The 15,854-nt window shown below is 40.0% G+C and overlaps 1 protein-coding gene across 2 annotated transcripts in view; it reads left to right on the plus strand.

Annotated features, from left to right (window-relative positions):
• Positions 1 to 1,830: 1,830 nt before the first annotated feature.
• plcb1l (phospholipase C beta 1-like) overlaps positions 1,831 to 15,854 on the plus strand; it is a 107,432-nt gene continuing 93,408 nt past the window's right edge. For both annotated transcript variants that reach the window (XR_009927302.1, XM_062437242.1), the window contains exons 1-2: positions 1,831 to 2,130; positions 6,751 to 6,828. Coding sequence is in view for 1 of the 2 variants with exons in the window: in XM_062437242.1 (XP_062293226.1) it covers positions 2,032 to 2,130; positions 6,751 to 6,828 (177 nt within the window). In the remaining variant the exon portion in view is untranslated. The remainder of the gene's footprint in view (positions 2,131 to 6,750; positions 6,829 to 15,854) is intronic.

Below are 15,854 nucleotides of genomic sequence, written 5' to 3' on the forward strand. Positions count from 1 at the left end.
AAAACAGCCCATGTAGTGTGGGCACATTCATTGCCCAAACATGGCACACTTCTTAAAAGTTTTCCTTATTTTCAGTCATATAATGTACAATAATGTGCCAATGTCAGATGTTCATATTAAATGTGGTCAAAGTGTTAAATAATAAGGTAAATGTATGCAGAAGTAATCTTTGTCAGCAAAAACACCAGCTTCAGATGCTTTGAATGCTTTCAATTATTTTTTGGCTCATGGTGGCCAGTGGTGGGTTTCTTTATACAGTCATTTCCTTTACACGCTGTGTGTGAATTCACTGCTCTGCTCACCTAACATTATGGCATTTTTTTCATTGTTTTGGGGGTGATCACGCTGAGCCATGACTCAGGTTGAGCTGGCTTGCTGTGTGGGTTTTTCCACTCCACAGCACAGCAAAGTTTCTGTAAGGAACATGTATGATTTCCTGTAAATTCTTTACAATAAAAGTATCTCATTATGTAGTCATTTAAAAGTGTTGAAGAAGTAAAGCAAGAAATGAGTTTGCGTCGACAGTAACTTCACCCAACTCTGATAGAGCTGCACCTCGGCAGCCTTTTGGAAAGCTGGTCTATCAGAACAGAGTGGGCTCTGTTCTGGGGGGGGGGGGGGGGGGGGCTAAGAGAGACAGGTGCTAAAATTGCCTGTTAAGAGACAGAGGCCAAATTGAGAAGCTGCATAAAGGGCCAGTATAAGATAAATACGTTTTTTTGGAGTTTTTTTGAATTGTGAATCATGCAAAGTTACCCTAGTGGACAGAATAAAAATATAGAACTGGAAATGGGCATAGTAGGTCTCATTATAATATTCCGTTATATTTTTGGTAAATGTAATCTCCATACATGATCATCTAAATAACATATAAATAATAAAGCTGTCACCAAACTTACAAGTTACACTTACATATATATTGTTTTACATTATTATTTTAATTAGATAAGAGAAGCATAGCCTGCAAGCTGATTCAGTCAACTTAAGTCTGGCTACACTCACATGGCATACTCCCCTCAGTGCATCCAACACACCCTTTCAGCTATGACAGTTTGTTTAAGCTTTAAGTGTTCTGCTCTTTCTTTGCAGCATGCCTGTTGCCACACTGCTCACCTGAAGGCTATGCTGCCACTTGCTTCTGCTGCCTGTACAGCATTATGAGCTTCACCGCCACTGCTAGGGAGTTATGAGGCCAGAGCCCTGACACCAACTATCAACACTGTACATATTCTACATTCACATAATAATCCAAGCTATGATTGCAATCCTGGCCACAAAGACACACCATGCAACTCCATGAGAAAAAGGCCACACCATGCAACTCCATGAGAAAAGGCTACAGCACTGTTTTCTGCACCAAAGCAGTAAATCATTATGAAATTGTCCTGTCCTGCAGTGAAGGGCACACAAAAACAAAAAGCTTCCTGTACATCTCACAACGAAAAACAAACTACTACAATCTCACACTGAGCACACATAATATTTTCACAAAGCATGAATAACCAATCAAAACTGCCTCATACACCTGCTCTGTGTGACAAGTTTTTTTTGTGTTTTTTTTTACACCGGTGGCATCCGGTCGTAGCTTGCCTACAGTTTGGTCACTTGTACCCATATCTTGGCTCTGTATTGCCTCGGACGCACGGAGGCGCTAGATCACTTCAAGCATCGATCCTGTCCCTACATTGACTTGTACAATTTGAAACCAGACGTGTAACTCATTCAGACACCCCTCCTTCTCTCTGTCACACACTCTCTCTCTCCCCCTCTTCTTCGCTGTAGCTGCATGTCGCGCAGTCAGTCAGTCAGTCAGTGGCCCTGGTCCGCTGCGCCTGCGTCCGCCTCAGCAGCTCTCCAAAGCCGAGACGCGCCGCCGCCGTCAATGCGGGCATGACATACTGGCAGCAGTAGTGGGCTTCCGTCTGCCTGCTTTTAAGCAGATTACAAAGGAGAGGAGGAGAAATAAGAGTAGAAGAGAGTGAAGTGACTCATTTCTACCCCTGCTGTGCGTCGAGAAGAGTAGATGAGTCAATGGCAGGGGCACAGCCTGGAGTTCATGCGCTGCAGCTCAAGCCAGTGTCCGTGCCAGAGAGCCTAAGAAAGGGCAACAAATTTATGAAATGGGATGATGTAAGTAATGGCGAGAGAGACCGGCAGTGAATCTTTCTTTTTTCACTGTCGTGTGATTTATGCACGCTTTATTTTCATTCATGTACCACTAGGATGTATTACACAATCTATAGGCTACTCATGCAACAGTAGCCGATTGATTTAATTATCAGTGAAGACCGCACTGAAAGCGGTTGCCTGCCTTTGGCTTTGCTGGTTAACGGTTAACATAAAATGCAGCAGCTTTTGTGTCTGCTGGCATGTGCTTTGTTTACATTTCCCGATGTGCAGCACTTGTATGTGGGCGCGCGCGTGAGTGAGTGCACGCGCGTTGGAGAGTTGGTGTGTGAGAAATGTGCGCGCCGCTCATTAAATCAAATTAAACATTTGAACTAAATTCGCCCCTCCCCATGCACTGGAAACGTTTGATCAATTAACTACAATTAATTAGCGTATCGGGGCACAGCACGCGGATCATAGTGTAACCACCAGGCAAGAGTTGATTTAGGATGGTGCGTTTTGCTTCTATAGTGGGTTATCATTCGCCCGCACTCCTGGCAGTCTAGCTGTAGAGAAATGACCTTGATTAATATTGATTGCACACTGCTGTTGAGTAGCCGGCGAAAACATACAGTTGTGTCTTTTAACAAACAGCTATGGCCACACTGCACCATCCCCTAACAACAAATGAACACATCCCTCTAATAATCCCGTAGAGACTGGACATTTAGCTGTTGCTTTCAAAACTGAGTTTAAACTGAGCTCTCTACATTCTGACCGGGACTTTCTGTTATATTTGTTTCACATATTTCCGCAACCCATCTCATTTGAATAACTGCATGCATTCCTCTAGTTTCGTCAAACATTGATGCAAGTATATTGTGTGAGCATTTGAATATGAGCACAGTCATGATTCATGTCATTCCAGCAAACAGCCTCGCTCTTTTTTTCTCACTGAAAATGCAGAAAGAAATGTCCAGCTGTAATTGGTGTTAATTATAGTGCTATTGTCTCCTGTGAAAGGACAGTAGTGGTGAAAATCTTAAATCTCATTAAAAATCACAATGTATTTAAATCCTTCATATAGAGCAGTATAGTCAGTCAGTTTTTTAATGATAAACTGTTTTGTTGTGCTAGTTTTATATAAGTGACATTTTGAAATATAGTTTTATGAGATCACCAAATAAAGCAGTGAAATGATCTTAATCGCTGAGCTCAGGTGATTCAAGCACAGCACAGATGGTGTTATGAAGTGTTAGAAGAGTGTGAATTTGGTCAGTGCAGATGTCAGAGATGCAATTTTGCCCCCTTGTATACCACTCTGTCAATCACCAATCGTATACTCAAGAAAGCTGAAGTATTTCCTTTACTAGTAATTACTAATGAGCCTGAACCTCTTTCAGGTCTGTGGTTGGTATGTTGTGAGAAGAAGTGTGAGGTGTTTGTTTGTTTTCCCCTAACTGTGGTGTTTGTGTACTGGAGTTTGTACATGTGGTCCTATCTCCAGAACCAAATGCCCAAAAGGTCTTTCCTGTGAAAACACACAATCTCCAACACAGATGTACACACAGATACTTTCTCTGTTTCATTTCTGACGCACTCCTTCCTTCCTCTTTCCTCTCGCTGTATCATTTCATGGAAAGAATCACAGAGGAATACAAAGACAGACAGAGAGAGAAAAAGCTATGATAAAAGGACTGAATTAAATATATTTTCATCTTGTTGTGGTTTTCAGATGTTGGGTCCACTTAAACATCTCTTAAGGCATCATACAAGTGTGTAGGATTTAATTTATTGCTTTACTCCAGAGGGGATTTTTGTTAGTTTCATGGAAACTCACAGCTGAATTCAGGGGAGACGGAAAAGGTGTACAGTTTTGTTTACTCTGTCAAGATGGTTTACTGTATTGTATGAACAATAGCTGTGACTTTAACATTTGGGGTGTCTGAGTTGGTAAAGAAAAAGCACCACAGACTTCAATACACAGTGCTTGGTGGTCGCCTGTTGAAAAAGAATAGATAGCAATCAGAAAACCTCTCAAAATGTTGGTGAAATCCTGGAAGATTCAAACCTGTCCGACCTGTCTCACACATACACACCTTGTATTTTAGGTGCTGCCACAGTGCTACTTCTTGCTTGGCAGATTATTGTTTGTCAGTCAGTTCAAATGGCAGATTCAGCACCATTGTGTGTCATATTGCTGCTTTCTGCTAAGACGGATTGGAGGGCAGGGAGACATCCAAAGCATCTCGGAAAGGGACCCTTCATCTGAAAGATCATTGACAGATGCTGGCAGGAAATATGTGACAGATGATGGTGGGTCAGTGTAAACCCAGATTTTTGTAAGTTTATGCTTGTATCAGGCGTTTTGGTCTCATGCGTATTAAATAAGATATTATCAGGCTTTGCAGGGGATATTAAAATCCCATAAAAGTAGTAGAATGTGTTATTAGCATACAGAACAGAAATATGCTGAGCTCAAATCCCTTCTCTAACATACCCCCTCAGGTGATGGCTAATGGTACAGACTCCTCACTAAAAATAATGGCAACAGCTCCTGCTTGGAATCGGATCCCTAAGGGCTTTTGTACTGTTTTCGTAAGTCAGTCACTAATCTCATCTTATTTCAGCAAAAAGAAGGCCGCCACAGCCTAATGTCACACCATTAATGACAAATCCTCCAAATAGTCGATTGACAATAAAAAGCATGAGCTGTACCACTCCAGAGATAGTAATTTCAGAAAATCACTCTGAAGTCTAATCTGCAATGTTATAAGTACTGTTGTTTTTCATATATGTGCAGACCCATGAGAAAATCTTTACTAAGAGTCCATAATGACTTAATGTGTTTGTAGTGGTGGCCATGGAAAGTTAGGACATTAAGAAAGAAGCTGGTGAAAATGACTGCTCTCACATCATTAGGTTGATTCCCAGTGCTCTCAAACTGTCCTCTTTCTTTCTCTCTGACAGCACACACAATCCATCAATTACCATGTTGTGTCTACTGAGCGACTTCTTAACTTGGTTTACTGAAAATATGAACATCTTGTCGTAATTTGATGAAACTCATGATCATTTGATAAAGTCTTCCTAGAGTAATTGGTGCCTTTATGAAAGATGGCAAAGAGATTTTCATCTGTAAAAACTGAATTGAAGAAATTTGGCTGCGTATCTTAACTTGAGTGGAGATCAGAGATTATGGGGCTGCGGTTGATATGAGACATTATATCTAAGAACTGTGAACATGAGGCTTTTTTCCTGCCCTCAGGCTCTAAGCACAGTGTGTGAGCATGTGTATGCTGCATGCATTTAGTGGTATGAGCTCTGTCTTTTGTAATTCAATCAAGCCTGCAAAGATTGTGAAATCATGTGAACACAACCAAAACGATTCCTCTTGAGTCTCTAATAGATTTCACGGGAATGGTGGGTTGCCATAGCAAACGTCACTATAGCAAATGCTTCTGATGTGACAGCTTACCATTTTCAGCTTACCATTTTTCAAACCAGTTGCACCTTTCTCTTTCACTCAATACCTTTTGCTTGTTTGTTTCCTTGTTTCCTTTTTCCTTTTACATCTTTCTTTCACTTTCTCGCTGTTCCCCTATTTCTCTACGGGTTCATAAATGTGTGGAATTCAGTATTTTTCTTTCATGGAGCAGGTGCGCCAGGTTCCATAAACTGTGATTGACTTGTTTAGACAGTATGAAATTATTTCAGAGCACTAATGGTCCTCTACACCCCATCACAGACTTTGACTCCTCCACTGTCTACCAGCTCCCAGCTCCCAGCTCCACCCTTTCATGATACCCTACACTGTGTGTCACATAGGGTCGCACCCGAATATGACAAGCGAGTAGCAGATGCAGACCATTAGCTCTATCTCCCAATGCTGTGATAGGGACATCATTAGAAGCCACACGAAGACACTTTGAAGATTTTCTTGCTCTGTGCAACAAATGCGTTTTTCATCTATCTGATCTCATAGCCATGGCTGATTGAGAAGGACAATATGCTACTGTTCAGCTGAACCACAGCCACTGTGGACACAGAAAAAAGCAAAGGCTCTTTCTTTTTATAGAAGCATCCAATAATATCTGGCGTTGCCATGTATGCCTCAGGGTCAAACTGTGTTTGTGTGTGTGAGGGTTAGAGCCGTCTGTATGTGGGAACTGTGGGAAAGCATTTGTCTGTTACAAGAGGGGGAAATGGGAACATCAGCTGTGAAACAACCTGCACTTTATGATTGCAGTTGTCTCAAATATGCATACGCACACATGTACACAAGCACACACACACACACACACACACACACACACCAGGCTTCTTAGTCATTTGCTGTGATGCCAGGTCATGATGGGAAAAGTGCTCTACTACCCTAGAAGGAAATGATTATGTGCATGCTTACAACATAAACAGCACTTTTGATGTCATTTCAAACTCTAGTATGCGTGTGGGATTACACAAACAGCGCTTTGATACTGACAAATAAATTAATTGATTTACCCATAGAATATTCTGCCATGCACTCAAAAGCCTGTGCTCATGTAACAACAAAGACTCAGACAGGGATACACAGACATAAACAGACTCACACGTTGACTGTTCCTTTTTTGAGATGTCCTTTTCTTTGTTTTCCTCCAGGATTCTACCACTGTGACCCCGGTGACTCTAACTGTCGACCCCAAAGGTTACTTCCTGTATTGGACCGACCAGAACAAGGTGAGACAATGCACACCAACCCAACTGTTTTGGTCTGGCCAAGCCTAGAAGCTTGCAAATTTCACCTGAGACACCGGTTACAGTCCTAATCCATCAACTCTTTGGGTACATTCAGATCGACAGTAGCAGTACAGCAAAACAACAGGAGTGCGGGTACAGATAGAAGATTAAATTCAAACCAGGAAGCTCAAATTTTAAGGCTTATTAAACAACAAGACCCTCAGGGCAAAATGTAGACCTTTGAGTTCAGATTCTGCCAAGTTATCACTGTAGCAAGAATTAAATATCAAATTGTATGACATACATATTGTGAGGTATTGCACCTAGATTGTGTGCTTGTACATATGTGGTTGGCCAACCCTGTGTATTACTGGTTGTGCTGCATTGCACTGCGGTAAATTGTTGCGTCAGTGTTAATCTGGATGATCTAACTGGGCTGTAAAGGAAGTAGGAAATAAGTAAGTATATTTATACCCTAACAGAGATATCAGGAGTTACACAGTACTTCCTGTTGTGTTGCTGTCTATAATCAAAATGAAAATCTATCTTTCTCATTTTTTTGGCATGAACATGTGTCAGCAGAAGGTATAGTGTGCACCTGTAGACACATAATTGAAAAAAATTGATTGGACCCTTGTGTTCACGTACTGCATACATTAAAGTTTTGGGTGGTGATGTGGGCCAGCTGTCACAAAACTGATCTCTGTTGTGTTTGAATTGTGTTGGCAGAGAATGTTACAGTACTCCAGGGTTGGAAAGCTGATAAATTACCACAGTAAAGGCATCACTTGTTCACTCATTTCACAGACAGTTTATTGAACTATCCAACTTTGTCATGTACTGTCTTTGCATGATCCAGTACTCATTACCATGGCAACACCATTAGATTTCTATGTTGGCTATGTTCGGCATTTCAGTTGTAATAAGTACTATATTACACCTGGGATTAGAAAAGGCTCGGAAGCTGTCTGGGAAACGTTGAAGCTCTTGGAGACAGCATCTGGAACTGTGTTGCTGCCAGAAATGAGCAGAATTAAAAACTTCTATTTTTTTTGTGCTCCTTCCAGAATAACGATATCTTGTTTTATCTTTTTTCTTTGATCTGCTTTTTTTTGTATAGAATGTTGTAAATCTTTCGTTTATAGCCTTAGTAGCCCACCAGAAGGCTAAGTCCCTCCTATCCATTTTGAGTGAAGCCCGTAAAAGAGCAGCATTGGAAAAAGCACAGAAATCTGAACTGCTGCACCTGCAGTGCTTAACTTGACACCTGTGAGAATATTCCATAGCACATTGTGTGTTTCGTCCTCCCCAGTTATGGCAAATACTTTTATAATAACCAGGAACAAGGTTGTGAAATTTAAGATACTAGATGCTATCGGACGCAGTAACCTTATGAAGCAGGTGACTTCCTCTCATTTTAACCTTGAAAGTGTGTACATGCATTGGCTCAGGCTATTAGAGTTTTGTCAAGTTGTTCTGTTTGTTATAATTACATAATACTACATCTACCTACAAGTCCACTCATTCAGTTCTCAGCGGGCTTCACACGTTCCTGTTCTATTTGTGTTTATATCTGTATCAGCACTGGCAGTCAGGCAGGTAGACTAATTAATTGATACCATTGATTTTATGTTTGCCCAGATGAGGGTATTTCACTGCAGCCACACTAAAGCATAGAAAGGAGTGCTGACCAAGACTTTACCTCAGTACACACATGCACTTCCATACACAAATTACCACGTAGACCAATCATTTAACAGTGCAGTTACTCCGGTTAGGTAGTTGAAAAGGAATCCCATTATGTTTAAATTGCAGTAATACACTATAGCTATTTGTAGAATTGGAGGGATGCCTTTACAATGTTTATTATCTTTTACTGAACAATCAATGAGCAAAGACTTCCCATTCTGGAAAGAGAGAGAGATAGACAAACAGACAGAAAAACTGACAACCACTTTTGATGTCTGGTTTGCTTGTGAGTGTGGAAAAGTGTGTGTATGTAATGTATATCTGTGGTCAGAGATAACAAGTACTGAGTGTGAATCTCCGCTAAAAGAGAATTGAGAAAAGCTCTTTGGAATCAATTTGTCATTATTTCCTGTTCCTCTGTCATAAGGTGAGAATTTTGAATGACGACGCTTTTGTGTTTGTGTGTTTCCATGTGTGGGTGTCTGTTCTGTCTCTCAGCATTGAGTGCAGTCCTGTCGCACACATAATTACTCAAATTGATATCTAACACAGCCCGGACAAAACTCTATTAGGACATAAAGAAAGGCACCCGCTATATTCCTGTGTGCCACAGTGTGTGTGTGTTCATAAAGATGTCACGTCTCATGTTTTTCCTCACGTTTGTTCGTGATGGTATTGCACATCTGTTCAGCAGCCCAATTTAAACAAGCTACGATGCTCTGTCCAGTTTTTACGTGTGTGTTTGTCGGAGACTCAGCCTGATGGCCTGCAGAGCAAAAGCATTCCTCAGATTCTTCAGAAGCACAGCAGAACTGTACTCAGTGTGCCCACTGTGCTCACTTTCAAATACACATTATCACTGATGGATACAGATACTTTTACCATTTACTGTATTTTCAATACTATTATTTACTGGAGGCCTGAATCAGGACATGTTTAAAGCTAACGAAGAGTAATTGGGCATTTGAAAGGCACGTTTTCCTTAAAAGGTCTGATCAAAGGAAACGTTTTTTATTCAATAAACATACTTTTTTATTTCTTTATTTACAGACTCATAATGTTTAATATGCCATTAAAGGAATTGTTTGATTTGTTTGATATTTGGGGAAATGTGCTCAGCTGTGTGCTAAGAGTTAGAGATTCAACTTCACTCTCATGTCTGTCTATCAGTTATGTAGCTGTTTACAGTCTTTATGCTAAGCTAATATGGTAATCTGCTGGTTGAGGCTTCATAATTGATGGGCAGATTTTAGATTTGAGAGTGATATCAACCTTCTCATGTAACTCTCAGCAAGAAAGTCCAAGCATATTTTCCAAGATGTTGAGCTATTCCTTTAGGGAATAGTGTGTGTAAACAATATCTTGGCATGTGTGAGACACTGAGGCAGCGAGAGGGGATAGGTGATAGAAGAACGCTGTAAGTGCTGTTAATCCCCAAAGTTTGTGTAAGTGGATTTCAGCCATGTTTTAAGGTCAGAAAGGAAAAGTTTAGTTTTGACGGCAGCAGAAACTCAATGTCAGATCTGTTTAGGCGTGATGTTCTTTGCCTTTTCTTTCTGGCTAGCTTTTTATTTGATGACTCAAGGCTAAGGGATTCCTTGAGTTTCATCTGGATGCCTTTGCTGTAGTCACAGTAAGTCGTGCTGACAAAACTTGAAAGAGACAGTATTCTGTGTAGGTGTTATCAAAATGTAATAATACATACTTTTAAAAAGAGTTTGAACAGTGCTACTCTTGTTGAAGGTAGTTAATCTAGTCTGGTATAGTTGAAGTGTATTGCATAATCTCTTTTCCACTGTGGATTGAAACAGGGGCAAACTGCGTGGATACTAGTATGATATGAGCTCAGATCCTCAATATCATCAAACAAACCTGGTATATATTACACAGTGATCCATCCTTGCACAAATTGTTTCCCGAACCTCCTAAATTTTGTCTTTAGAAGGGCTCCCATCATACAAGACAAGCTGGTCCTCAGCCATCTATCACCAAAGACTTGTGGATGTGTTTACCAATAAGACATTAAACAATAAATCACTTCTATGATAACATCCTATCTGGTATATCGCCTTGAATGTCCTTGTGGACTTCTCTATGTGGGGGAGAACAAAAAGGAGATTTAAAGACAGACTTAGAGAGCATAAAACTGCCAAATTAACAAACAAATCTATCCTATGGCTGTTTATTACAGTCAAGTGGGACATGGGCGCCCCTCTTCCTTGAAAAAGGTTTCCCTTGAAGTCACACCTAAGCATATAAGAGGTTGTGATAGGCCAAGCAAACTCTTCCAGTGATAAACATTTTTTATCGTCACACTAAAAGCTACTAAGTCTGCAGGAATTACTTTCTGCCATTTTTCTAATATCCTGTGGCTTTCCATATGCTCATAGGTTATTGTGGAATTTTAAAAAAGTACATGGAATAACCAATGACTATCATCAGTACTTTTATACTTTAATATTTTCCTGCTATTCACTTTACAGCATAATGTAATATTTTTTGATCCCGGATATGCTTGTTCATCCCTCATAGCCCACATGCCAACTTTGATTTACAACAGACTCCAGCACCTGCTTTAATCATTTGGCCATACTGCAGGGGATCAGGTAAATAATTGTCAAACTTAGATTTGTCTATCTAGCACTTGAGCTAGATAGGACACCACACTTGAGCACTTGCAAAAGCACTTACTGTAGCATATTGCTTCATTGCAATTCTTGCTGTATGTGTTTGTGTGTGTGTGCGTGTGCGTGTGCGTGTGCTTGGTTGAAACATTATTTCACCCTAAGATGGACTGCTTTCGTTTTTTTCACCACTGAAGGAAAAATATCAAGAAAGATTTCCTGGATCTTGTACTTTCACCTGCTGCACTAAAGAGCATCTGTATGAGCCATCAGAACATGCAGCCCTTTCTTCTCCCATTATGAAAAGATGTCAGCTATGTCTGCATTTCTGCACAGTGCTGTATTTTTAAACAGGGCTCTGCTATGTAAACTCCTGCAGTCATAACTCTCCCTTGTTTGTATGTGTTTGGTTCAGAGTCCATTTGGCCAGCTTTTTCTGTTTCTGCAGGCGCTCTCCTTCACCTTGAAAGCCCAACTGTTATGAATTTGCCTGCACACACACACACACACACACACACACACACACACACACACACACACACACACACACACACACACACACACACACACACACACACACACACGGACACAGAGATTTGACAACAGCAATGATGATGGTGATTATGGTAATGACAGTGATGATGCTGTTTATAACAATCCTGGTGACCCCATGACAACATCAGTAATGCAAATGATTACTATACAGTGACCTTATGTCAACATATTTCCATCCTACGTTAGAAATACATTAACAACAGTGTCATAAATACTGGTGGAAAGTGGCTGTATCTCCCATAACTGTGAATCAACAAAAAGTTACTTTCAAAATATTGAGATACAGTCTTCAAACGATCAAAGCAGAAACAGATGAGGTGCTTTCCAATATACAAGGTAAAGTATATTACACTTATGAACAAGGAAACTGAATATATTTAATGGTTCCTTGTTCAAATGTTCGAAATAACTTCCTTTTGGAAGGTTTACAGCAGTTCTGCATCACTGATTTTGAATAGGGCTATTACATAGCTTCTGTTAAAGGACCAGTGACCAGGAATTTAGTGGCATCTAGCATTGGAGTTGCAGATTGCAACCATCTGAATACCTCTTCCCTGCCCCTCCCCTTCAAAGCATGTAGGAGAACCTTTGATGGCAACAGAATTCACGAAAAACACAAAAGGCCCTATCTGGAGCCAGTGTTTGGTTTGTCTGTTCTGGGCTGACTGCAGAAACATGGCAGTGCAACATGATGGCGTTCTATTGAAGGGGACCTGCTCCCTATTTAGATATGAAGGACTCATTCTAAGGTAACAAAAAACACAACAATTCTTACTTTAATGGCATTATACACTAGTTAAAACACACTTATGAATATATTCCATTTCTGCCATGTCTGTTCTGCTAGGTGCCACTAAATTCTACTCAGTGCACCTTTAAATTGTATTGTATGTGCTTTTATTTTTGGAGTATGGTTGTGGTATAATGTTTCTGTTCACATTTTTTTGCTTAGAAATGAGGCAGAAATTGCCTTAAAAATCATCACAAGTACGCCTCTGAGTTACTTGACAGGATCCATTATTGCAGTGACGTACAGCAAGTCACTAAGTAACCGTTTCCACCCTCCACTATGACTACTTTACATATCACACTTACAGTGCCATGGTAACCATGAAATCAGCCTGAGGTATTATAGGGCCAGTTCATTTGACCACATTTACATGTGTATGTTATGCTTCAAGAAACAAACTCTGATAAATGCACGCAGTATACCAGCATACCAATGCACCAACATACAACACAAACCATACAGAGACAAGCATGCACACACAGAGAGTCACACACATTCCTGTAATGTCCAACCAGGAACAGGTGCTTCTTTAGGAGGTTAAAAATAATTTTTGCTCCTGTTGGTTGATCCTGCTTTGAAGGGGAGGAGCTATGCAACACTGAGAGGTGGACTGACTCAGTCAAATTAACGGTCTTTTGGTTTAGTTGCCATGGTTGCCATGCGACAGCACACACCTTGGAAATGTCACGTTCTCTTTCGGCCCCCGCTCATATTCTGGAGAATGTTGCCGCTTTGAAACTGATATCATTGTTTCCTTGTCTGCATGCATATGAGTGTGAGTGGTTGTGCACTTGTGTGTGTTCTCCAGAGCAGGTTGTGGTTATAACGAAAGGTTAAATGATTTCTCTCAGGAGATTTATGTTTCAGCAGTGTGCCAATTTTCAGGACATTCACTGGACAAGCGCTCAGCATATGGCATTGAATGATGTTCAGAGTTGAAAAACAGTTCACCCTGGGCCACAACTGGACGCACACAGTTGGTATCAGGTGTGTGTGGGACATTTATGAATGAGCCTTGAATTGACCTAATCCTGAGCATGAATAAAGCTGTTTTATTTTTTATGTTAAATCTAATACACATTTGATGCACAAACACAATCACAAACACACACCCTCTTCTCTCCACTCTGTCATAGCAGAGTTCACACATCTGTTTCCCCCAACACAGCAATTTTCGGTGATTACCGGGGCTGCTGCTCCTCCACCTCCGTCAGCACTATATGGGAGTGAGAGAGAAGGCATAAATCTGCAGTCTACTGAAAGTGAATTGTGACCTCTGCCAAGTTATAGGCTGGCACACCAAGGCCCTATTTCATCTTAACACCGGAGAGAAACAGACAGAATAAGAAAAGGAAAAAAAGAAGAAATAGGAAGATCAGAACCATCATGAACATGATGAAGAAAGTGACTTTTTTGTTTTTAATGTCCCCTTTTGTTATCTGTAGCATCACTTCATTTACTAAATGACTCTCTTTCATGGTACATGTTTTAGGCTGGTATTTCATTTTGATTGGCTTTTAGCAGATTTGATGATGTAAAATGATCATGCCATTGTTAAAAATTGCCAGATTTGCAGCCAGCCAACGTGAGAATCAGCAATAATGAAGCATATTAACACTTCGTCAGTAAACATTTAAGATATATGTCTAAAAATCCATAAAGTAACATAATGTGTACTGTATTTGTACTGTAGTCACATGTCCTTGCATTTTGCAGTCTTGTTACATTTTGACAGATCTGCCTTTCCACTTGGGTTGTAAAATTCAGTTCATAAAGGGAGTTTAATGACCTCTGATGCAGCACTGGCTATAATATCAAATGTTACTGGCATGAACAAGTGATAAAAAGTCATTTCCAATAATAAGTGTAAAGGCAGTTGCAGTTAATGTAGCATGACCAGTAATAGTAAAGACTGCTCTTAACAATTTTAACATTGGTTGACTTGATGAGAGATCATACTTATTAGATGAATAACACACACACAGTGCTGCCTTTTTGTCATTTTGATTAATTATGTGTGCTAAAATCAACTTATCTTGTTATTACTACACGCAGCATTATATTGTGTATTGTCAAAGCAGATTTGAATAGGCAAAATGATAATAGCCCTCACACAGTATTGTTTCTTAAGATGCTGAGATTTGCTGTAGGTTCATGAAAGCTGAGATAAATATTTCCAAAAAGGGTTAAAAAAAGGTAGTAATTTATTCAGACATTACCATTACTGGTAGTGATAGGGTTAGGTGTTGCAGTCCACACTGAATGGTTACAGCTGACAGCAAAAGGTCAGAGTAGGGAGTTATTGATGCCAGCCATAGATGTCTCTGCACATTCATTTTATATCTGTTATTTATTGGTTTTCAGGCACTGGACCAAAACTGTTGTCCTTGTTGTCACTGCAGCACTTAAATATTATGACAGTTAGGCAAGCCACTTCATGCTGTGTTGTTTGGGAACAGCAAATGTTCCTACAATGAAATGTAAAACAAAGATTGCCTTTTTTCATCTTGCAGTTTTTATTATGTGGCATGAACTACAGTTTGGCACGCTTCCCAAAATAGGAGAATGTAAACTGTTGACTTGTCTGCTCTGTAGGGCTGAAGTGTAACGTAGAGAACCGGTAGTCTGTATATGTGTTGCACTGTGGAGTGAGTGTCAGAGCTGGGAGTCAAAAGCAGAAAAAGAAAAGTGTTAAAAGAAGAAAAGCACTGCCAAACATTTTGGATTAGCAGTTCCTGCATGACTTCAGAAGGGTTTGTTTGTGCTTGAGTTAGCCCTGTTTTACTCCTTGAATTCCAATTAGGACTTATTTTCCACTGCTCTGTAGGATTGGGAACTGAAAACTGATTCCAAGTTCAAATCCAAAAAGCCAAGAACCATGTACCATTTAAAAAAAGTTAATTTAAATTCTGCTTATTTGTTCCTAAACACTATTTCCCTTTATTATTGCAAACAAAGGCTATATATTTGGCTACATCATGCATCAACACAACAGCGTCTTTTTTATTTTATTTTTTGATACGAGCATGCATGGCTGACGTCACAGTTTATTAAAGAAAACGACAAATCAAAATACAGTGCATATTGGAAGTTAATTATCAGTTATAGTCAGGTTGCACTTCAAAATTGACCAAACATTTAAGGAAACACGGTGTAAATCTAAAAGAAAATCCAGTGTCTTGCTGTCTTCTAGTCAGAATGTGTCATCAGCCAGTGTTAGCACTTTACCTAGCTAACTGTGACACACCATTTATGCATTTACTGTATTCTTGTCATTAAACTGTTGCCTTTCTTTTTTTCAACTTGTTCTTGTTGTTCAGCAACATACAGTACAGGGACTCCACAGCTGCATTCAGACTAAAAACTGT

The sequence above is a fragment of the Scomber scombrus genome, chromosome 17 (assembly GCF_963691925.1).
Source record: "Scomber scombrus chromosome 17, fScoSco1.1, whole genome shotgun sequence".
Classification (NCBI taxonomy): Eukaryota; Metazoa; Chordata; class Actinopteri; order Scombriformes; family Scombridae; genus Scomber; species Scomber scombrus.